Source organism: Rosa chinensis, chromosome 4 (genome assembly GCF_002994745.2).
Source record: "Rosa chinensis cultivar Old Blush chromosome 4, RchiOBHm-V2, whole genome shotgun sequence".
Lineage (NCBI taxonomy): Eukaryota > Viridiplantae > Streptophyta > Magnoliopsida > Rosales > Rosaceae > Rosa > Rosa chinensis.
Window position 1 is genome coordinate 38,622,247 of NC_037091.1, and position 25,003 is coordinate 38,647,249.

Sequence of the window (25,003 nt, forward strand, 5' to 3'; positions counted from 1 at the left end):
CATCCTCTGCAACAGCAAAACTCCTGCAGCAAAGCGCAGGCAATTATTTCTAGTGAAATCTACACGTGCTCCCTAATTTGTAACCCACCTTTTATTTTATTCTTCTGTTAAAATTCTCATAACAAGACAAAATTTAAGTTACTAAACAAGAAAAAATAGATTGTGGATTGTAAAATGGGAAATGTGAATTTTACTTCCCTTGATCAATAAGGAGATATTAAGACTGCCTTGATCAATAAGGAGCTATTAAAGACTGCAGTCAAGTTCACTAGTAAAAAAGTGAAAAACTGATTTACTCTGCAAATTTCTCTGCCTCTATTTCATTACTCTGTTCAGAGCTCTGTTCCATTCACTGATTTTCTGTACCCAAAGCTTATTTTAGCTTCTTGGATGAGAAAAAAATAAAACATTGCATGGACACAAAACTGGGAGATCGAGTGCTTGTGAGCTTTGGCTGCAATTGGGGCAATGCCGTTTACTTTCATGGAATATGGTGCTTAAAGTGAGTTGGAATCAAGTGGATGCCATAGAAAAAGAAAAAGCAAAGTAAATTCTCTCTCTTTCCAAGATTAGATTATAAGATAGCTACGTAATTGCATCTTCATTCGTCCAGAGTTTGTCTAAACATTAGTTTTGAACATACCATGATCATTGCTTCTTTAACCCACTCAGCTGTGTTGGTTTGCTACTTGAACTTAAAATACACAGAAGGGACTAAAGTGTGAAAAAATTACGGGTGCTAGTTTGCTGCTTGACTGCTTGAAGTACCATTTAGCTATTTACCCTCTTAAAAATGGATAAAATTAATAGAAAATTACACAGTAGCACCTGACCAAAGATATAAACACAGAAAACTCACATTCAATTTGTTTTATACAAATAAGGACACAAGCTCAGGCCCAAAAACCAAATGAATCAGGCCTGCTTCGAATTTTAATAGAAAATGACTAAAATGCTTGAGTTTCATCACAATTTACGTGCATTGCCACTGACCAATATCCAATACCCAAACCTCCACGCGCTCCAGATCGTCTACCGCGACCTCAGACCTGAGAACGTCCTCCTCCGCGAGGACGACCACATCATGCTCTCCGACTTCGACCTCTGCTTCAAATCTGACGTCGTTCCGACCTTCGAGCGCCTCCCGGTCGAAAATCAAGGGGATCCGCCAACTGCTTCGGATCGGGATATTTCTATTTCAGGTGTTGATTCATTCAGATCTATAAGTGGAGGAGCCATCATTGAGCAGAGAGAGAGAGAGAGGTTAGATCTCAATCGCTCTCTCTCTCCGTGTATGTGAAAAATTGGAGAAGAAACGTTTATGGGTTCCCACTATTGTGGCACAAGTGTGTCTCTGCTTTGGTCTCTACCTTGCTTTTCAACTAGGTCAGCCTCAGAACTCTGTGAACCTCCATAGAAGAAGTGAAAGTAGAGATCTTTACTTCATCAGCGTCAGAGGAGGCTTCAGACCTCTCAAGCAGCAGACCCATATTCTCAAACAGGTAAAGTTTTCATCTTTTTTTTACTCTCTGTTCATGGAATTGCAATGCTTCTTGCACAATTCGATTTTGTTTTGGTTTTTGCTTGTTGGGTATAGCTTATTCCGTCTCTTATTGTATAAAGTGACGATATTTGTTGTATGCTAATTTTTGTTTGACATTCCTAACATGGTGGTGGTTAGGAAATGTTGGGAAAGTTGGATAAATAATCGTACAGATTCATTTCATTATGTTTTTCTTCTGCTTTTGTAAGTTTGGCTCATATTAGTAGGAAGCACTGTCTGAATTTGCAGCTATCGTGGTGAAACCAATAGTTACTTAGACATTGCAGTACATACTAAATACGTAAAAAATTATCTGGAATGTTTAGACAAAGGTTAATTCAGTACTAGAAGTTCCATCATATGTATGGTAACTTTACATTAACCATCTTTATAATCAGAGTTGTATGAAATCTCTTGGCTCCATCATGTCATATACCAAGGCATCAGGTGCTTCTTAAGCCTTGTTTTAAGTTCAAGCTTTGGTGGAATACTGTGTATTTTGGGGCCAATTATAACTAGAGACTGAATTATATGATTTCCATTGAGTGCAGTAGCAGAACTGGACGAGTACGAGTGCAGTAGCAGAACATAAGTACAAGTTGAATAGCAGAACTGGACTGAGTGTGAGTGCAGTAGCAGGATTGGATGAGTGCAGTAGCAAGATTAGGTGATGATGAGTGCAGTAGCAGAACAATAGTACAAGTGCAGTAGCAGAACTGGATTAAGTATGAGTGCAGCGAGTACAGTAGCAGGATTGGACAAGTGCAGTAGCAGGATTAGGCGATGACGAGTACAGTAGCAGAACACGAGTACGAGGACAGTAGCAGAACTGGACGAGTATGAGTGCAACGAGTGCAGTAGCAGGATTAGGTGATGACAAGTGCAGTAGCAGGATTTGACTAGTGTAGTAGCAGGATTAGGCGATGACGAGTGCAGTAGCAAAACACGAGTACAAGTACAGTAGCAGAACTGGACGAGTATGAGTGCAGCGAATGTAGTAGTAGGATTACGCAATGACGAGTGCATTACCGGAAGAGGGGATTTGTGTTGGGAAACGTACTAGTGAGACGAAGTTTAGAAAATTTTGGTACTTCAAAATTGTGGAAATTTCAATAGATATTTTGCGCAAATTAAAATTTAGAAAATTTGATTGAAGTTTTGATATATGGGGTAAATATTCGTATCTAAAACTAGTTTTGAAGACATTTTGGAGAGTTTAAAATATCAATAAAGCTATCTTACGAAAAAAAAGTTACATAAAAAATATTATTCTAAAAAAAAAGTAATATAAATGGATTATTTAAAAAAAAAAAGTAACATAAAGGAATTAAAAGTAAAAAAAAAGTAGTTAAGGATAAAAATTTATTTTTTTCTCATGACATGTGGCAAGTGAAAAGCAGATTGTCCTTATTTGTAATATTTAATCATTATAAATGGATTAGAAGTCAAAAGAAGTAGTTAAGGGTAAAAAGGTAAATTAACTCATGACATGTGGCAAGTGGAGAGCACATTGTCCTTATTTGTAAGATTTAGTCCTTATATGTTTAATTCAATCTTTAAAGGATGTATTTGTTAAGTTATCTTTTGTCAATAACTTATATGTAATTTGTTAATTAATTAACAATCCAATTCCCACATTGGAAATTGGGACACAAGTCTCATATTGGAGACTTGGCCAATATAACAATCCAAGGCCCACACCGGACACTTGGTAACAATCCAATCGGAATTTTCCAATGGCAATATAATGAACCCAAATTCGGGCCCATGACGATTGGAGACGCAATTGGAGAGAGACCCGCTCTGATACCATGTTAAACAGCGACAAGCGTGGCCCGTGGCCCACCATTGTACCGATACTGTCCCAACTTAATCACCTATTAGGTGTTGGGTTTTAATCACAAAAGGCCTCGGTACAATTGGGTGAGATCCACCCACTTATAAGTTATATTTTATTTGTTACTCTTCTAATGTGGGATCTTTCCTCTCCAACATTCTATACTCTAATAGTTAGTGTACTAATGAATAACAAAAACTTGATACAAGTCAGTAAAATGTAGAAAATAATAAGAAAACATATTTTACCATAACTATTATTAAATGGTGAATGCCTTGAAGTTGATGGTGTGCATGAGAATTTGGTGTGTTCCTCTTCTGTCACCCTGCTAGAAGTTTCAACTCCCTGAGAAAGTAGTGATGCATCAATTGGTTCTTCTTTTATAATGTGCCCTTTTGTGGGTGTTCCAGGAGCCTTTTTTCTGAAATGATAATAAAAAGATCAATACTATAATACCTTGCTGCAAACCATATATAGTCCCATTTACCACAGTTCAATTGACTAGATCAAACCTTTCATTTAAGCACAGCAATTATGTAGATTTATTAAATATCGTAAAGTTATAAACTCTTGCCTGGACTGGACATAGGTGAAAAGTTCCTCAATGTTGTAACTGTGGATGACTTCTTTTTTGAAGCAGTCTCCTTCTCACAAGTTTCATCATCTGTTGCAGGAATGAAGGCATCAGCTGTATGTGAGATCAGAGATCATAAGCTTTGAACACATAACATCTCAGATTCTATAAAGACCAGCTAATACTATTCGATTATCTATACATTTTGACCGAGGGGGACTAGGTACGTATAACAAATAGTCTCAAAACTATCAGTAACAAAGTCTATGTAACTAACTGCTACTCATATTATGTGGATCTTATACCTCTAAGATTAAAAGGTAATGCGGATGAGTTTGTCAAGCATATTTAAGGACCATCTTATACCATCAAAATTAAAAGGTAGCTCCTTTCAAAAAAGTTAAAAGGTAGCCGCCTTCTATGAGACAAAATGCTGAACCGTGAGAAAACAATGTGAATAGTACTGTGGGTTGTGTTAGTTTCCATGTCCTATAGGGTCATCTTTAGCAATTCAAGGGAAAACACAACCCAAAATTTAACAGTTTGAGTGATATGAACACCTCTATCCCCTTTTCTCTTTAGGCATACTATGCAAAATTATATACATATTATTAAGGCAAGAGTTAAAAAGATCTATCACCTTGTGAATGTTTTAAATTTTGACATGCTTGCTGATTAATCTTTGAGATGCTTTGCATCTTGGGGGGCCTACCATGTCTACGAGGCATCGCAATTTCTGAACGTATAAAGCTAGGATTTGCTTCAACCCCGGAAACAGGAAACTTTGGAGTAACAGTTTTGTACCCAACAGGAGTCTTGTGAGGCGGGTCTGCCAAAGATAGCCTCCTGACTTCTTCATTTGTAATGAACTTAACTTTTCCATTCACAATAAGCTTTTGCCTCTTGGAGTGAGCTTGCCACCCTGAACCATTACAATTTCTGCTGGGACCTGCTGAATGCATGCCATCATTGTGGCCTCTACCGGTTGATGACTCTAATGTATCTTCCTTAATACTAGAGTTTGGAGAAAGCATCTCATTGCCCTGTTCACATGATTCGCAGACCCAATTGTCCGGATCCCAGTCCTCAACCAAGGAGGGATTAACCCGCATGCAATAACTGAAAATTAGAAGAATGAATACTAACATGTTACGGTCAGGATATATAGTGCAGAAAATAGTTACAGCGAGCAGAAAGAATTACAGTAAGATGATTATGAAGATAAAACAGGTATCTTAGGAAAAAAAAAAACATAACTCGGTTACTTTATGGAGCATTAAATTAAAAGGATACCAACAACTACAACTCTGAATTTAGCCTTCCAGCTTAGCTATTTTCTTTATTTAAACTTTTTGGATATGTCAATGTGTTTATGAATAAGTGAGCAACTGAAGTTGGCAAGGAACATCAGACTGCCAAAGTTCAAATTCTGAAACAGATTACATACGCATGAGTCACGAAAGAAGATTCATTTGGCAAGCAGATTCTGTATATTTCAACGAGCTAGCAGAAACAACTTTTAGAATGATTTCTTATAAGATAAGTTCATATATGGTAAACTTTGTCTTTTTTTTTTTTTTTTCCAACTGAGTTTTATGAAATAGTAATTTTTTTTTTACCAATGCAGATTGGAAGGCGCTGTCACTTAAAAGATTGCTTTCTTATAGCTGCTTCTTTATGATAGTTACCTGCTAAATTTATGTCTGGAGATTTTGGACAACTCTTTTGCATTCAATGTACTTCTATGCATTTTTATGCATAACTTCGCATTGTGTTTCGAATGAAAGAGCAAGCAAAAAATATGATCAATCTTGATTTTGACTGACTAACGACGATTACAAGGACCAAACAGTGGTTGGAACAGACAGACAAAGCCAAAAAAAAGCATGCTGAGAGAGAGAGAGAGAGAGAGAGAGAGAGAGAGAGAGAGAGAGATCTTCATGAGCTATTCTGCATTTAGAGCATGTTATAATCACTTCTTTAAAAGCAATGCCTCGATCAGTAAATCCAGCACATGTATGATACACATTAAGGAAAGAAAACCTGGAAGATATAATGGATATCACAGGGTTTTTTCTGAGAAGGACAGTATGCACACTGATATTCTGCCAATTTGACTTGAAATTTCCACAAGAAGAGCCATTTAATTTCAAAGTTTTCATTCTTTTAGAAACTACAAAAATTTACATCTATTGAAACTTCCAACTGTGTATAACCTATACTTGACTTGCTTAATATGTATTATCGGCCATGCATCTCCAACACATGCTACCAACCATACTATTTGAAAATTAAAACCTGGGGGGTATTAGGAAGTGACGTAGCGCAACTTGCAGCTAAATTCAGTCTAACAATTAGTCTCGTGTGTAACAAGGTAGTCGTGTTTGGCTCCAAAATCAGTTGGCGTGCAAACTGTCTCTTTTGAGCGTGTGTGCGGGCGTGCCAGCACCGTGGGGTGCAGTCATCGGGGGAGTCCCTTGACCTGACTTCTTCTTCAAGCGTTGTGGACGAGGAGAGCACCAACCTCGCCACAAGGTTCTTCTCTAGCCTTCCGAGAAAGGACTTCTTGCCTTACGGATAAGGACTTTGGTTGTGATCTCTTCGCATCACCGAATCGATACTCAACGTTGAAGGCTGAGCAGAGCAATCACTGGGAAGTTTGGAGAAAGCACAGGTTTTGCTAAAGCGTGACTTTAGCTTCGCTGGGTTGCAAGGGCGTTACCCTTGCTTCGCTGGTTGTATCGGTGGCAGTAGTACAGGCAGTCGGCTCGCGGGGAGACTAGGACTGGAAGCACGGTCGCCGGGTTGATTTGGTGATGCTGACAATCGGCTCTTGTAGAGACTAGGACTGGCGCGCGGTCACCGGGTTTCAACGAGGTTGAAGATTTGCTCCGGGGAGGCTTTGTAATCGCTGGGATTGATTGATTCGAGAGCTTTTCTTGTCCTTAAAACCTAGTATTTATAACTAGGGCTTCGACTGTTCCTTGCTATAGAAGGATTATTGATTGAAGTTTCCTATTCAATCTCTGCTACTTGACTCAAATAAGGTTTCGTTTTCCCTATGGATTACGGAATGGGCGAAACTGTAACCCAAACCCAAGCAGGCTTATTTTTGGGCCGCAGGTATCGGCCCGCTGTGCTAAATCCACTAAAGGATCTTGCCAAAATTACTTTTGGGCTCAAACATTGCCCCCCAGGCCCCAAAAGCAGGCCCGCGAAGATGTAACTGCTTGAAGGGGACTAAAACGACACGCCGATTAATTAAAGCGATATCATTAATGAGGATGCGTCCTTTCGCTTACGAAAACGCCTTTCTGTCATATCGTTTCCCTCACAAAATTTCTTATTTAAACCTGCAGCCACTTCAGACCTGTCACCTCAGAAACTCTTTTAGTTTCCTAAAACCCAGAAACCCTCTTACTGCCAAAACCTTCTGCACCGAGACCCAGAAATGGCTCCTTCAAAGAATATAGTCATCGACCAAGAAGAGGAACCGAATGAACAGGCCCCCCGCGCCTGGGGAACCAACATCGGTGCCCGCATTCACCTCCATACCAATATTCAAAGACCCCTACTCATTCGGCTCCCAAATCACCATGTCGAACTGGGCCCCGTGCCGCGAGACTCTATTCTGGCAGACGCAATCGCCTTCTATGGCCTGCCTGTTCGTCGACCCATCCCGGTCCTCTGAAGGACTCCTGGAAATTTCACCAGTTGGGGTGCCCAGAATCATCGAGCAAAGATAGGGCACTGGCCATCCTCTATCAGCGCGGCGGAGCTTTCCTGGTATCGCGAAGAGCGCACACGAGATCTAGCTCGCTGGAACGCGGCAGGTATCACTCATACTATTAATCTCTGTTTTCGGCTTCCGCGTGGTGGCAATCGTTCACCGCTCGCTGCCTTTTTGTATTTCTGGAACACCGCCACAAACACTTTTGGTTTTCGATTTGGCCAAATGGGTATCACTTTACTGGATATTCTCACCATCACCGGCCTGCCCATTGATGGCGAACCTTATCTGCATGGCCAATTCGACTCTGCCACCTTTACCTCAACCATGGCCCAACATGGTCGCAGCGCCCACAGCGGCTCCTATCCGCGGTGGCGGTCTTATTATAGCTGGGAGCACAATGCGACCGGCGGAATTGCTTTCTTAGAATATTGGCTGTGTAAATTCATCTTCTGTACTTCCTCCTGTAAACCCACTGGTGCTTGGACTCTGCTGGCAACCGTCCTCTATAACGGTCGCAGTGTCGGGCTTGGGCAACCTGTATTGGGTGCCCTCTACCGGACTCTCTGCCAGGCCACTATGCATCCCTTCGAGACTAGCATTTCTGGCCTTTTTTGGATTCTTGACTTCTGGATCCAAACCTATTTCCCATATTTGTGTCGCGATGACATCTCGCTGCTTCCACCGGCTGACCAACTCTTGGGTCAATGGCTCAGCCGCGAAGAAAAGTACTCATCTCCTCCTTACTCTGAGTGCTTTACATACCTGTACCTTCTGCATGAGATGCCCTACTTCGACTTAGTACTGGGCAGGATATTCCCGGCTCCGCTTGAAAATGGATTTCTCCCTGGCGCTCCACGCTACAGCGATCGCGCGCGCTTGGCTTTTCGCCGAGCGATCTCCTGTTCTGACATCAGAATCGCTGCCGACGAACTTAGTTTTGAGCTTTACGCCCCTAACCATTTCGCTCGCCAATTCGGCCTCGTCCAATTAGTGCCATTCTCGCTGTATGATGCCTAGAACTACAACACCTCCTGGCGTAGACTTGGGCCCCCTTTTGGGCCTGCGCCGGCACAAAGCATGCTCGCATTGGTTGACCTTCCCGATTGGGCTAAGGACATCGACGCTGTGGATGGGACTGAGGAAGAATATGAGGAATGGTGGGCAGAAGTTTCCGTTAATTGCTGGAGCCAGCGAGATGATGAACTCTTCGCTACCATCTTTGGGGAACTGAGATGTCCCTATATATGCTGCTGATATTGAGCTACTTGATCGCTTCCCTAAAAACGCTGCACAACCTCCACCTCCTCCTGAGCCGGCTCCGTAACCGGCAAGAGCCCAAGGCCAAGTCCGGGCTGGTATCGTAATTCGCGAGCCCCCTCAAGATGTAAGTATCTTAGTTCATATTTTATTCCTTCTTGCGCTCTTCCTTTTAACTCAAACTTTGCTATACTAGGGAAATGTGCCACCTTCTGGCAGCTGTGCGGTTAATGCTTCCCCAGCCACTGGATAGTTCGGGAAGCAAAAGACAGTGATAATGGAGCCTGAAGTAGAAGGTTCCTCTTCCGACGAGGATGACCCACAAACGGTGAGAACTTTTTTTATTTATTAAACAAACAGTGTTTTTTATCAAGTCGAGTCTAATCATTTCCTGTGAATCAGGCAGATCGCTGCTATCTTGGCTCGCAAGCGCAGTCGCTCTGACCCTCGAACTGATCCGTGGGCAGAAGATGAACCAATCGCTGACCGACTGGTAAGAAACTGAGAATGCACATTGGAATTTTCTTTTTATGCCACGCGACCACATAACAATCCTCGCTTATAGGTTCGTCGTAGATCCTCAACACAAGATGGGGAAGGCTCTTCAGCCGTCAGTGAAGACACATCTGCTTCACAGGCCCAAGCGCCCACTGGTTCGAATAATTCACCACCTCCTGTCAGCACCGCGAGCAATACACAACTGGCCCTGATCCTGGTACAAGTCGTAGATGACAGCTCACCTGAAGTGGAAGAGAGAATGCCTCCTTCAGATACACCTTGTGAGGAACCAAACGCCACACCTGTCCTGGCACAGATAGCGCCTGACCCAATTCCTGGCGGGGCATCCCAAGAACCCGCGCCACTAGCGACCCTTCGCGAGCCTCCGGCCACTGAGGTACGTTTCTATTTAACAAGCATGATGTCCTGATTCCTGTCTTGTTCTTTGGGCATTCTAATGATTTCTCCTTAACACCAGACTCTTGGTCCTGTCGGGGAAGTAGCTGGCGCTGTGGAAGGACTTGGCGCTACTACCGCTGTTCCGGCTGGTAAAGATGTGGTCAACCAAGAGCCTGCCCTTGCTGGTCCTGAAGAAGAAGGAGAGGTGAACGTCGAACCGGTGTTAGAAGCGGTTCCCGTTGTGGAGCCCCAAGAGGCTCCTGTTGTTGCTCCAAATCCACTGCCTGTGCCTCCTTCCAGACTGGAAAGGCTAGCTCGTGTACTTGAGGTGACTCATCTCGGAGTTATAGACGAAGACAGGGACGAACTCCAACGACTTTTAAGTCCCGATATCTTGCTGCCTGGCGCATCCGTCAAGGGTCTGGAATACTTGAGGGTTCTTCATCGCGAGCGAGCCATTACTGAGAACGAGTTCACTAAGATAGACGAACTGTTACAAAATCTCCCCCGGTGGATTAATGAAAGAGCGGCCGCGACTGCGCAAGCCAGGCAAGCCCAAGCCCATTATCGGGGCCTTGCTCAACAAATGGACTCCTCACGCGACTTCCTGGGGGATAGTGCGACCCTTGTTAGAGACTTACGAATCACGCAAAATCATCTCCGGTCCCAAATCCAAGATCTTCAAGCTCAATTGACCGCTGTGACGGCCCGCCTCGAACATGAGGAACCCTTGCTGGAGCAACCCCTAGCGGCCTTTGAAATCTTATCTCAGAACCTGGCTCAAGCTCGCGAGGTGGTCCAACATGCAGAGCGAGCCGCTGCCGATGCCAGTTTTCGCTTGGATGAACATCTACTTCGTTTAACCCATGTTGGCCGAAAACTTTAGGCCTCTATTATTAGGCCCATTTTGTATGAACACTATTATTATTCAACTAATTTAAATATTTAGCCCACTTTGCTTGGCCCAAATATATGCTCAACTTTTGAAGCAGCTCAATGTTTACCTTTATTGCTATTGAAGTTGGTTTGAAAAGATAATCTCGAAATGGAGCGGTTATCTCCTTGAAGACTGCCCCGCTTCCCACGCGTTTTCAAGTACCTTCATTTTCGAGATCCTTGCATTCAATTCCATTGATACTCTTATTGATGGCGTCAAAAATATTTCAACTGCCCATCGCACGGCTGAGGCCGCTGAGATTGGCCCTATAAATACCTGTACTTTGGAGAAGTGATAAACACAAGCAAATATGGCCTTCCCAGAGATAGTTTCGCAAGCCTTACTTCTCTTCCTTCAGTTTCTGAAATCTTCTTCTCACGATCTCAACCTTAGCCCCAAATTCCTAGGCCTTATGGCTTAATCTCACAACCTGGGTAGGTCTTATGGCCTAATCTCAGGTCCAGTGGCATGTCTACGGTCTCTGGAAATCCGGATGGAATCTACCGGTTTCAGTTAGACCGAAGAACATGTGGCGCTCCTAACGCGGCAGAACCAGATTCTGAGGGATCCCTCTTCTCAGACTGCTTGCGTGGAGCAGGAGGGAGAAGGGCGGAAGGCCACTTCGAGGCCCACTGTTCTTCTTCCGCGGCCTACCTCCGGGGTCTAACTACGAGGCTTCCGTTTTTCCCCTGGAGGTAGACGTGGTTGTGGGTTGCGCTCCCTCTGAAGACCATCTCCATCCTGGAGGATAATCCACTGGAAGGGTTGCGATGGATTATTTCTTTCCCTCTTCCTCCGGTACAAATGAGAGCAGCTGCTACTCAGATCGGAGGAAGGATGTGGGTGAAGAGAGGAAGAGCACGAGTGGTCTCGCCACAGCCCCCTTGGTCGCCACAAGATCCAAAAACTCTTAGAAGATCTGCAATCCTTATGATTCTTTAAGCCACAATTGGCCCTATAATTGCAAATGTAATAGGTTCAATTTGTACTGCTTTTGGCTGCAAAGCCACTCTATGAATAAATGATTTTGAGTATATCGAAAAATATTGTTATAAAATAAGGCCTCATGTACAGGTCATTATGTATATTCTTAACACGCATTGTCAAGGAAAAATTACAACAAAAGTTGGAAATTAATCAAAAATAAGGCCTCAAAATAAAGCCTCATGTATAGAGTGTTGCCCCCCTAGTGTTCGTAGGCGAAGCAAACACATGAGACTAAGGCCACAAAATAAGGCCTGAATATAGAGATGATGCGAGCCGATGAAAACTATGGTTGCCCCCCAGGCTGGGACGAAGGTTGATCTGGTGGATCTTCGAACTCCCAAACACTAGGGTAATATTTCTTCAGGAATCGCCCTTTGATGGGATTGCGATGGATTTCGCCATCCAAATCCTTGAGGTGAAAAGCTCCGCATCCCAAAATGCGGTGAACGACAAAGGGTCCTTCCCATCGTGGAGTCCACTTGCCGCGACATGTCAATTTTTCTCCAAAAGGCAAAACAGCTTTCCAAACCAGGTCTCCCTCTTTGTAACTCCAACCACGCGTCCTCTTATCGTAGGCGCGGGCGATACGCTGTTTTTCCATCACTAAATTATCCAAAGCCGCTAAGCGCTGCTCACTTAAGTCTTCGTGTTCTTGCCACATCGCCTGGACATAATCGTCACCGATTAAGTGATGCTGATCTTGGACGCGTAAGGACTGAACGTTGATTTCTAGGGGTAAAACTGTATCATGTCCAAACACTAGTGCATAGGGTGTTGTAGCAGTGGGATTCCTCTTGGAGGTGCAGTAAGCCCATAGTGTCTTATACAACGTGTCATGCTATTGTCGAGGGTTTTCAACCAGCATCTTCTTTAGCAGGGTAATAATAATCTTGTTACTGGCATCCGCTTGACCGTTGGACTGAGCATAATATGGAGTGCTGTGGATGAACTGGATGCCCAAGTCATTCACTAGTTGCTCGACCTCACCGTCCATGAATGCTGCCCCCCTGTCTGAAACGAGCACTTCAGGGATACCAAACCAGCAGATGATGTTATGAAAAATGAATTGACAAATGGTGGCACCTGAAGCCACTTTTAAAGGCTCAGCTTCAACCCATTTGGTGAAGAAATCAGTAGCCACGATGATAAACTTGTGATGGAGAGAAGAGTGGGGGTGAATCATCCCAATCAAATCCAGTGCCCAGCGTCGTGCAGGCCAAGGTTTAATGATAGGTTGCATGGGAATATTGGGAATGTGCTGGACCGGATCGTGTGCCTGACAGTCTTGGCATCCTTTAGCGAAAGCGATACAGTCCTTCAAGATGTTGGGCCAATAATACCCATGTCTTCTGATGAGCCACCGCATCTTGGGTCCCGCTTGATGGGCGCCTCATATTCCTGTGTGTGCTTCGTGCATTAGTCTTTTTACTTCGTGGCCATACACACATCGGAAGTCTATGCCATCCTCCCCACGCCGTCGCAGCTCGTCACCCCTGAGGAAGTAATTTAAGGCAAGAAAATGAGTCTTCCTGTCAGCTGTCTGGTCTGGTTGTTTGAGGTAATCGATCAATGGAATGCGCCAATCGACGTCAATAGGCTCTAGGACAGCGACGACTGGATCATCAGGAGGGTCAGGCCGCGCGAGCCTTGAAGGCAGTGTGCGGCGCTCGACTTTCAGAATGCGTTCGCGAACCCCATACTTCAATGTAATGCCTGTAGCCAGCTAAGCGAGTTCATTGGCCCGAAGTTGCGCTCGTGAGGGATGTACTCCAACCTCACGTCATCAAACTGATCCAGCAACTTAATGGCACAATTCAAATAGGGGACGAGCAAACAGCTTGCACATCTGTATTTTCTTGAAGCTGATTGATCACTAGCAAAGAGTCGCCGTAACATCTCTCACCCCCAGTTCCAGTAAGACTTCTAGGCCGATAATAAGGGCCGCATACTCTGCTTGGTTGTTGGTACATTTAAACTCTAATTGGAATGAATAAGAGAAACGGTCGCCCGCTGGGTTCTCCAGAACAATTCCTGCCCCTGCTAATGTTTCAGTTCTTGAGCCATCAAAAAAAAATATCCAGGGCTGTAAGGAAACTGTGGCTTGATACCAGATGGCGTACTCTGGAATGCGTGCCAAATCTGGTCGAGTGGTAGTTACGGTCGCTATCTCTAACTCCCTTACCGTGGGGATATCCAAGATAGGGTGATGCGCCAGAAAGTCTGTGATGGCCTGTCCTTTTACTGCTTTCTGGGGAACGTATTGGAGCGAGAACTCGGACAGGGCCAATACCCACTTGCCAATGCGGCCTCTCAGAATAGGTCACGATAGCATGTACTTGACCAGGTCGGTCTGAGCGATGATGCAAATAGTAAAAGATAACATGTAGTGCTGCAAGTTGCATGCTGAGAAGTACAATGTAAGACACAGCTTTTCCATTGGAGTATACCTGGTTTCGCAATCTGTAAGTGTCCTACTGAGGTAGAAAATAGCGTGCTCGACGCCTTCCTCATCATCCTGGGTGAGCAGGCCAGCAAGCGCTGCAATTCCTTTTTTGTTCGCGGAGCGGTTGCGTTGATAACTGGGCTTGCCTTGTCTTCAGGGACCTCAATCCCTCTCTGATGGACGATGAATCCCAGAAAATCTCCTGCTTGAACTCCAAAAACGCATTTAGCGGGATTCATCCTGAGCTTGTGTTGCCGCATGCGCTCGAATACCTTTATGAGATCAGTGATGTGGTCACCTTTCTTCTGAGACTTCACAACAACGTCATCGATGTAGACCTCTAAAATCTTCCCCAGTATGTCGTGGAAGATCAGGTTCATGGCTCTCTGATACGTTGCTCCGGCATTTTTCAGTCCAAAAGGCATAACCACATATTCAAAAACACCCGCGAAGCCATGACAACGGAACGCGGTTTTATGTCTGTCTTCTTCTGTGACTGGAATCTGGTGATACCCTGCGGTGCTGTCCATGAAGGACAATAATTCATGTCCTGCTACGACGTCTACTAACATATCCGCGACAGGCATGGGGTAGACGTCTTTAGGTGTAGCGATATTAAGGTCTCTGTAGTCTACACAGACCCTCATCTTGCCATTCTTCTTGCGAACAGGCACTATATTAGATAGCCACTGATTGTACTTGGCTACCCTAATAATGCCCGATTTATGCATTTTTTCGACTTCCTCCTTGACGAGGACTTGGGTTTCTGAGTTCATTCTTCGCGGCTCTTGTTTCATAGGCCTCTTGTCAGGGAGTGTTGGCAGTTGATGGAAAACCAAGTCCGGTGACAGGCCAGGCATGTCCTCATACTTCTCCGTGAAACAGTCTTTGAACTCTAACAATAAGTCAACGAGCCTCTGTTTCTCACTAGGCTCCAAATAAGCGCTGACAGCCACTTCCATAGGTTCATCAGCTGTTCCAAGATTGATCTTCGCGGTAGGGTCTCTGACCTTAGGAGGTGTATCATCCAGCGCTGCCGGGGTGAGCTCAATATCGACCAAATCCTCCTGTTCTTGATCAGAGAGCTCTTCATTGACGACCTCTAAGGTCGCGACCTGATCGTAGGCCTCTTTTTCCACTAAGTACGATGATAGTCTTTCGTACAGCGAGTGGAAGGCCTCTATCCCTTCCTCTGGAAGGTTGTAATCCATTAATCGTTTAAGGGTTTGGGCACAGTGTGGCCAGGCCTTTACAAACCTTCTTTTGCGAGTGTCAGCCCCCACTGTGCCAATTCAGAGGCCGTCACCCCTGTAGAGCGACCTTTGTCATCGATGCCACTGACCTGTAATGGAGTGATAGGCTCCAGATAGTACCTGGCATCTACGTAATTCGCGGAAACGGGGAATGGACGAGGATCTGCTTTAATCACCTCCGCCTTATCTGTCTTCCTGTTCCACATACCTAGTTCCTGATGGAGAGTTGACGGAACACAATAACTCCGATGGATCCAGTCTCGGCCCAGAATATCACTGTAGGCCGCATAGCAATCGGTCACAAAGAAAGCATAAACTCCCTCAGCAAGGCCAACCTTGATGCGCAAGAAAAGTAGTCCCAGGGTTTTTGTTACAGTCCCCGCAAAATTTTTGAGCGTGAGGGACGTAGACTGGATTTTCTCCTTCTTGATTCCGAGCAAGTGCATGGTCCTGGTAGTGATGACTTTAACAGCAGCTCCGGTATCAACCATGATCTAGCTAACTTTGATGCCGCCAACTTCTGCTGTTATATATAGAGGTCTCATGTGTTGGACCATAGCAGGTGTTGGCTTGGTGAAACTCATGAAGAATTATGTGCTGTGAGCATCCCCCGTTTCAAGAAGGACAGCTTATTCCACAGGTGTCGTGACTGCCAAAGTGATCTGCAATGGCTGCAAACTACTTTCTTCAGCTTCAACGCAGTCTTGAGCGGCGACCGGCAGTGCATACCACGCGGGGAGTACGTAAACCATGTTGCAAGACATATCAGTCATATCCGTCTCCTCTATGTCATCTTCCAGATTAAGCTTGGGTTCGTTGACAGGGACGTCAGTGTTGAATTGCTTAACCAAACGATCTACTAACGACTCCTCTGTAAGGCCTTTTACCTCACACTGCTCGTGCTCTTGTATCACAAGTGCCTACTTGGGCGAGTCTGACTTCGGTTCCGTTGCCGCGCTTACCTCTAGGGGGCGATCACTACACTCTGGACTCTTTTTGGTCTCCATTGTAAAGTATCGGTAGTCTTATCCTTGCCCCCCCCTCCCAGTCTCTCAAAAACCGAAGATTTAGCTTCTGGTTCTTCGCGAAATAGCTTGCGCCTGACATGTGGTCGCCGAGTCGGTGAATCCTCCTTTCGAGTTGGCAGAGGTGCTCTCCCTTCGGTGATCCTGCAAAAAACACTGGGCTTAGATGCCCCTGTTACTTTTTTCTGGAGGCTGCGGGGAGCCACTAATGGCTTAGCGGCCAGCGCCTCCATTTCCTTCTGATACTGCTCAGGTGATTTGACCAATTGTGAAGGCTTGATCAGGCCCTGGTCAAGTGCCTCTAGCGCGCGCTTGGCTTCCCCAAACCTGCGCTGCAGTTTCCTTTTCCTGGAAGAGCTTATTTCCACTGCCTTCCCCTTTTCCCTAGTGTACCACTTTCCTTCCTTGATGGTGGCAGCTGGAGCAGGTGGGATGTAGGCTTGGTCAGAATATTCTTGCGCTCGTTCGTGGCCTTCTCCTTTTGTTTCTGATCGACCGCGGCCGCTTTCAGTTTCTTGAATAAGTTAGAGTCCTTTGGGGATGGTGGCGACTCCATTTTCTCTTTTTCTCTTGGGCTAGAAGGTTGATAGTTCCGCGATGGTGAGGCCCACTTAATGGGCGGGAGAGAGCCAAAACGAAATGTCTGCTCGACCTCTTCATGTGACACTTAGATGCCACACTCTTCTTTGCATCGCGAGCATAGGACCACGGGTGAGGCTTTTCCAACTGTTTTAGCTTTCTGCTGTGCAGGGGTCTCATCCTCAACGGACTTTCCTTCTCTCCCCTTGGTACTCAAATCCAAGATTGGTTTCCTTTGGTTCTGCTTGGTCCTGTTCACATCAACCATATTGACCCTGGTGTCGGGAAAAGGGTTCAAGTCTACGAATGCTGCCGCCGTTACTGGGGCTTCCACCTGCAAACTGTCATTATTAAGCCATACCTGAATCTGGTCTTTGAGCTTCACACAGTCCGCGGTATTGTGATTCCACAGGTTGTAGAATTTGCAGTACTTCTTCCCTTTCAGCTAATCTGGTCGAGGAAAAGGTCCAAAGTCGGTCTTCACCATCTTTGCGGCGATCATCTCATCCAAAATCTCATGTTCCTTATTGGCATCATAGGTATATGTCGCGAACTCAGGTTTGGTGAAGGCCATCGATTTGAGCTTGACAGGCTCTTTGGAAATTTTCAGCTGCTTCAGGGCTGGATTCTTCCTCCCGGTTAGTTCATAAGCAGCGATATCATTCTCCTCTTCCTCATCGTCATCTTGAACCACTTCTTCAATGTGATGATGGTAGTAGGGGTCATAGGTAGCCGGCTGGTAGCTCAGGGTCGCTACGGTGCGATGTTTTCCTGGCACATATGTCCCTTTGGACGCATTCTTCCTTGCATCTGTTTCTCTGAGGAGATGTTCAAAGCTGCCTACCTCTGTGATGAGCTCTCCCATTGACTGGATCATGCTTCCATGTTGCTTCTTCTGCTGACGAGGTTCCAAACCCTTGACCGCCAGTTTGACTAACTCTTTCTCGGGCAGGATGACATTCAGCTTGGCTTTCTGAATTTGGAAGAGCTGAAGATAGGTCCACAACGGACTCTATAGGCTGCTGGGCCATTTGAGTGAGAGAAGCCAAGTCAACTTCAGGTTCAATGGCTCCAAAGGTTTCTCGGAAAAGCTTTTCCATTGCGGGCCAATCCGCCACGGTCCCTGGCCTAAGTTTGGAAAACCACCTAAAGGCAGCTCCCGAGAGAGAAGTGCCAAAGATCCTGCATTTGAGGATATCATCATTCTGATACTGGCCGCATTGTACCCTGAATCTGGCCAGATGGGTAGCCGCATTCTCGGTGTCTTCCCCTGAAAAAGTAGAAAATATGATATTTTTATAACCCTTGGGAAAGGGTGCGAGCATTACGTGCGGCGGGAAAGGTCCCTCATAGACCTCATCCACCTGGGTCCTAGGATTAGCCAGCCTGATCATCTCCTCTACCTCTTCACATCTTACATACTCTGGGCCCGGAGGCAGAGGAGGGGGTGTTGCCACAGTATGGCGAGCAGTCTGCAAGGGTATCGCCTGGTTCAGAGCCACTGTCCCTTCTCCTGCATGTACAACGTGGGTTGTAGCTGGTTGCTGAAGAGTTACTGCTGGTATGGGCATCTCCTTTGTCAAGGCTGTTATCTTAATTGGGTTACCAGCCTGATCAATACCATAATAGCTTCCTGGAAGTTCTTGGTATACGTTTTCTGCCCCGTCGCTGTCATATTGAACGAATGTGGTAAAGCCGGATGTGGTTCCACCAACTTTCAATGCCTGATGCTTCTGCCTGGTGGTCTGTCCATCTGCCAAGGTGGCCTTCTCTTTGCTGCCACCGATAACCAGAGCTTGCTCTTTGCCTTTCTGTGGCGTAGCGACAACAGTTGCAGCCGGTGTAGCGGTATTGCTACTAACCTTCTCTCGCTGATTAGGCGGCACGTACTTGCCAGAGCCAGATGGCTGGCCAATTGAACCGAGGATAGCATTAGGGTCCCCTAAAGCCTTGTTCAACACTTCTCTTGCCTGGTTCAACTCAGCTCGCTACATGGCCACCTCGATTGCGAGGTTAGCGCCATCCTTGCGAAGACTCGCCATATCTGACGCAGTCTGCTTGGTTTGGTTCGTGATGGCCTCCATGATCTCTTTTTGGCACTGATTCTGCTCACTAGCGATACCCGTGGCATGAGCCCTTACCGCACTTTCTGATTGTGCGATTTGTTACTTAATATCTTCAGCATGTCGGGTAATGCGCTGGTCTAGTTCGCGTATGAGTCGGTCTGTCTTCGCGGTTTCCCTTTCGAAATCAGCGTCTATCTTCTTGCGATGATTTTCAATATTCTCCATGATGATCGCGAACCTCACCTCGGAGGTCGCTCCTTCTGGAATAGGCTTCGCGACGAAAGCCTCTCTTCCTCCACTTTCCACTGTACTGGGGACAGCTGTAGTGATAACCGGCTCGCTGGCCGGATTAGTAATGACACTCTGGCCCTCAGTAGCGGTCGGGTGATTCTCTTCCCGTTCAGTTGGCATACCGGATGGTGGCGAATGGTGAGAAAATCTTTGAGTCACTTGTTCTTCAGAAAGACCACGACAGTCCGCGCGAGGATGCGGTCTGTAGCTGGAGGTCTTATGTCTTGAGCAGTTACCGTAAACCTTTTGGTAGGGGTTTTCGCTCGACTTCCCAATGGCTACGTTCACGAAGAGACACTATAGTAAGTCCCACTGGGCGTGACAAAATGTTTGGCTCCAAAACCAGTTGGCGTGCAAACTGTCTCTTTTGAGCATGTGTGAGGGCGTGCCAGCACCGTGGGGTGCAGTTGTCGGGGAAGTCCCTTGACCTGACTTCTTCTTCAAGCGTTGTGGACGAGGAGAGCACCAACCTTGCCACAAGGTTCTTCTCTAGCCTTCCGAGAAAGGACTTCTTGCCTTACGGATAAGGACTTTGGTTGTGATCTCTTCGCGTCACCGAATCGATACTCAACGTTGAAAGCTGAGCAGAGCAATCACTGGGAAGTTTGGAGAAAGCACGGGTTTTGCTAAAGCGTGACTTTAGCTTCGCTGGGTTGCAAGGGCGTTACCCTTGCTTCGCTGGTTGTATCGGTGGCAGTAGTACTGGCAGTCGGCTCGCGGGGAGACTAGGGCTGGAAGCACAGTCGTCGGGTTGATCTGGTGATGCTGACAATCGGCTCTTGTAGAGACTAGGACTGGCGCGCGGTCACCGGGTTTCAACGAGGTTGAAGATTTGCTCCGGGGAGGCTTTGTAATCGCTGGGATTGATTGATTTGAGAGCTTTTCTTGTCCTTAAAACCTAGTATTTATAACTAGAGCTTCGACTGTTCCTTGCTATAGAAGGATTATTGATTGAAGTTTCCTATTCAATCTCTGCTACTTGACTCCAATAAGGTTTCGTTTTCCCTATGGATTACGGAATGGGCGAAGCTATAACCCAAACCCAAGCAGGCTTATTTTTTGGCCTCATGTATCGGCCCGCTGTGCTAAATTCACTAAAGGATCTTGCCAAAATTACTTTTGGGCTCAAACAAGTCGTATGACTGTCCTTTTCAGAAAAAACCCTGTGATATCCAGAATTGTAAAGCATGGTTAAAGTTTAACATGAGCTTTCTCATACTACATTGAGCAACCAAAGACACGGACATCACCTTTGTTTTCTTTTATTTCTGTCTTTTAAGTCACATTCATGTTCGTCTATATATATGGAGTTTACCATGTTAGTACTTGCATATTGACAAAATCATATCGCCCCCCCCCCCCCCAAGAGCCCTGAATAACTCTCAATTACTAATTGCTAATTGTTCCACCTTCCGAATGAACACTTCTGGGCATTGTGGTAGTGGCAAGAGCATTTAGTAGTGGAAAACATAAAATTCAAAAATTACACAGCAATAGTCGTCTCACTAATTTCCATAAATAGGTCTTTTGCGAATGATAATCACGAGATTACTACCATAAACATCTAAATAAAAAGAAGGGTTTTTTACTTCAACAGTGTCTGAACTCTTCGAGGACTTTTAAAATGATACCTGAACTTTCAAAGTTGTCAATGTGATACCTGGACTCAAGTTTTCTTATCAACGGCATACCTGCGTCCAAATTTCGTTACGGCTCCGTTAAATTTTGCACGTGTGACGCACGTGAGTCACTTAATGAGGATAAAAATACTAATTTACCCTCAAAAGCTTTTTTTTTTTTTGCCTTTCTTTTTTTTTATGACATTTTTTTTGCCTTTCTTTCTTCTTCTTCATTTTCGACTTCTTCTTCCTCCTAATCTGAATCATCAAGACCTCACCCTGCAGGTTCTGGTGAGAACCTGGCCTCAAACCCAAGAAGCCTAAGTTTGATCTCCAGCTGATCTAAGGGAACCTAACTAATTTAATCGGAGATGCAGGTTCTGGTGATGGTGCTGCAATGTGTACTGAAGTTTCGCGACGGCGAGGCGGGAGGTCCAGAACTCGGAATCCATCTTGGACGGTTTCTACCGATTCGATCAAATTTGAAATCAAAATCAAACTCGTTCCCAAAATCCCCGATTTCCGATTCCCAATCTTTGAATCCGGATGACTCTTCCGGCTTTGAGCTTCTCCAGAAATCAGAATTCGGTCACCAAATCAGCGGTTCCAACCACCATCGCCTTCCGAAACGCGTTCATCACACTCTCCGACTTGACGTACTTGGCGCGCTCGAGCCTCTCGGCGTCGGAAGCTTCCAGATAGAGGTGGAGCAAGTAGTAATTTCTCGAGTGGTACGCCGCCTGAAGCAGCCGCGTCAGCTGAGGGCCGTCACCTTTAGAATCGGTAATCAGGTAGCGAATCTCGGGAGTCTCCGGAGCCCTAGACTGTAGTTCTCGTCGTCGCTGTTGACGAAATACTGGTCGGGATTAGGGAATCGGCGGTGGTCATAGGGGAAGTCGGGGCCGGCGGAGGAGGAGTACTTGGAGTTGGTTATGGTTAGGGCCATGAGAGCGAGGAGGAGGAGGGCGGAGGTTGCAGTTAGAATGATGAGCCATTGACGCTAATTGTGGCCGGTTGTTTCAGGAGTTCGATACCAAAAGGATGAGCAGCCTCGCCGAAAATAATATCCAATCATCGGGTTTAGGTTGATTCCGGGGATATGGTGGTGTAGTTGGAGGAGGAGTAGTCATCTAGGGTTTGGGTGGTGGCGGTGATGGAGGAGGTGGGGCTGAGAGCTTGAGGATTCGTCGTCATCTTCTTCGTGTAGTCGAGGAGGAGGCGAGTCTGCATTTAGATTTTTTTATTTTTATTTTTTTGTTGGAGGAGAGGCTGAGAAAATTTTCAAATTTTCTTTTTATTTTATTTTTAATAATAAGTTAGAGTCAAATGACAATTTTATCCTTCAAACTCCAGTCACATGAGCGTCACGTGCTCATATTTAACGGAGCCGTAACGAAATTTGGACGCAGGTATGCCGTTGATAAGAAAACTTGAGTCCAGGTATCACATTGACAACTTTGAAAGTTCAGGTATCATTTTAAAAGTCCTCGAAGAGTTCAGACACTGTTGAAGTAAAAAACCCTAAAAAGAAAGAAGTAAATAAGTGGCAGTGGAAATAAAATTGGACAAATTTGTCACTAGAAACAAAGGCACAGGTTCTTAAGAGCATATAATACAACTACGCAAGTAAAACAATCTAATCAACTTGGTAGTTTGTACCCTGATGTAGTTCTTAAACTCAAGGGTACCAAACAGAATCAACACCTTTCTACTTTTCCTTTACTTATCTGCTAGTGTAAAGGCTGTAAGCTTATCCATTTTGCAGAAACATATATTAAAAATTCAACGTGGTAATAATCAAATTACTCCAATGCACCCATCACATATTGTAATGAGAAAAACGAAAAAAAAAAAAAAATGACTCACCCATCTCAATGGTCTGAAAAAACAATAAACATATCACACTTTATAAAAGTCAATCCAATAAAAAAAAAATCCCAGCACAATATACACAAGCAATAATCACCACTCAGCTAAAATAAAAACTAAAAAAATTAAGAACACCCATAAATGAAAACTATTCCTTTAGAAAATCAAAAAACAAAATCTACCAAAAGAATTACAGTAAACACAAACATAACATTGGAAAATGAAAAATGCAGGGATTGATTAAAGAAGAATGAAGTACAGAGAAAAGTGAAAACTGAGAGCAGACAAAGAATGAGATTAAAGATTCTAGGGTTTTTTACCATGTGGGTCTCACTAATGGTTTCAATTCTATAGTCCTCTCTATCTAAATGGTCCCCTTTTTTCTTGAAGCAAGTAGTAGTGAGAATCAGGCTCGGACTTGATATTTTGAGGCTTGAGGCGAAAAATAAAATGGGCCTATATTATAAAAAAGAAAGAAAAAAGCAGAAAGAATATTTACAAAAAAAAAATATATTGAATAAAAATTAAATATACAACAGAAAAAGGATTCAAATTAGGCCACGAGTAACATAAAAGAAAGGAATGTAACTTGCCAACTAATCCAATCTTATTGTTTAGTGAAAAACTTACAATTTATTTAATTAATAATTTTTTTTAAATACCCCAGAAAAAAATTAGGCTTGATGAGACACTGGGTCTGAGAAGGCCGACTCACCGGCCTCATGTCAGGTCTGGCTCTGGTGAGAATCAAGGATCTAGTGGGACACAATCAAGCTCTGTAACTATAAATTAATAAGAATGAAGGAAACCCAAATGGGTTTGAGAGAGAGAGAGAGAGAGAGAGAGAGAACAGAGCATTAATGGAACTCTGAAAATGTGGGTGTTTTTGGTTTTCTGGGAAGGAAGCATCGAAGGAGTAAAGAAAGAAACTTACTAGGTGGAGAGAAATCTTCAGGCATTGGAAGCAGAGCAAAGCCAACCGGGTGTTCTTCTTGATGACTCTGTTTCAAACATGAGAATTTGTAGTACTGTTTTTTTGTGGGACGAAGGCTTTGATTATCATTCTTTGTTCGGCGAAGTGAATTTGAGTAGTAAAATGTAGTAGTTAACTGGTAATTAGAAAGTTAATTAAAACGGTAGAATCAGGGAGTCTTGTCAAAATTATTGAAATCACAGAAAAAGGACAGGGATGTTCCTCCTATGGTCAATAATATCTGGCACACACAGTCATTGAATGCGACAAATATTTGTGGGACTATCCGTGATAAAAAAAAGGGAAAAATTCACGGTTAGTACCTGAAGTAAGATCCACTCCGAATTTCAGTACAGAAAGTTCCAAAACATAAACTCTGGTACATCAAATATGAATCACGACCCAATATACGTACACGACGTTAATGACTCCGTCAGTCTGCATGCCATTACACACATAATGAAGGGCAAAATTGGTTTTTCATTTATCAACGGGCTTCCTCTCTTTGGCACTCTCTCTCTCTCTCTCTCTCTCTCTCTCTCTCTCTCTCTCTCTCTCTCTCTCTCTCTCTCTCTCTCTCTCTCTCTCTCTAAACCTCGCTCATCGACCCGACTACAACAAACCCTAACAATGGGCTCCGATGACCTCTACACCGTGTTCGCCGCCACTGACGATGAGAAGTACGGGTTCAAGAGGCTGGAGACCACGCCGTCCATACATATCTATCGTTCTATTCCCAAGTAAACATCAACACCAACATGATTTTCTTCCACATACTTCACCATAGAATCAGAAATTTTCCATTGACCCAAGTGAATACATGCTAAAACAACCTTCACCATTGTCACCGCATCAACCTTCACATTCTCCGTTACTTTCATCCCCTCAAAAAGACCCAAAACCTCCTTACACCTACTACACTTACTACACTCACATATCAAAGATTCCACCAAACCAAATCTATCTCACGCATTTCATCAATCACTTTCTGGGCACAAATCAAATCACCACAACTCGAATACATATGAACCAACTCCATTCAATCCAAAATCAACCAACTCCAGAAATCCAAAGAAACCCAATTGAAATCCGAACCCAATTTTGAAGAATCCCAGGTCAA

The 25,003-nt window shown here is 44.5% G+C and overlaps 1 protein-coding gene across 1 annotated transcript; it reads right to left on the minus strand.

The window, feature by feature from the left end:
* Nucleotides 1-3,940: 3,940 nt before the first annotated feature.
* Nucleotides 3,941-23,271, minus strand: LOC121052844. The gene is made up of 3 exons (XM_040518743.1): nucleotides 23,231-23,271; nucleotides 4,595-5,073; nucleotides 3,941-4,068 (listed from the first exon to the last, which is right to left on the minus strand). The coding sequence occupies exons 2-3, from the start codon at nucleotides 5,064-5,066 to the stop codon at nucleotides 3,941-3,943; spliced, it is 600 nt and encodes a 199-aa protein (XP_040374677.1). The 5' UTR covers nucleotides 5,067-5,073; nucleotides 23,231-23,271.
* Nucleotides 23,272-25,003: the final 1,732 nt, after the last annotated feature.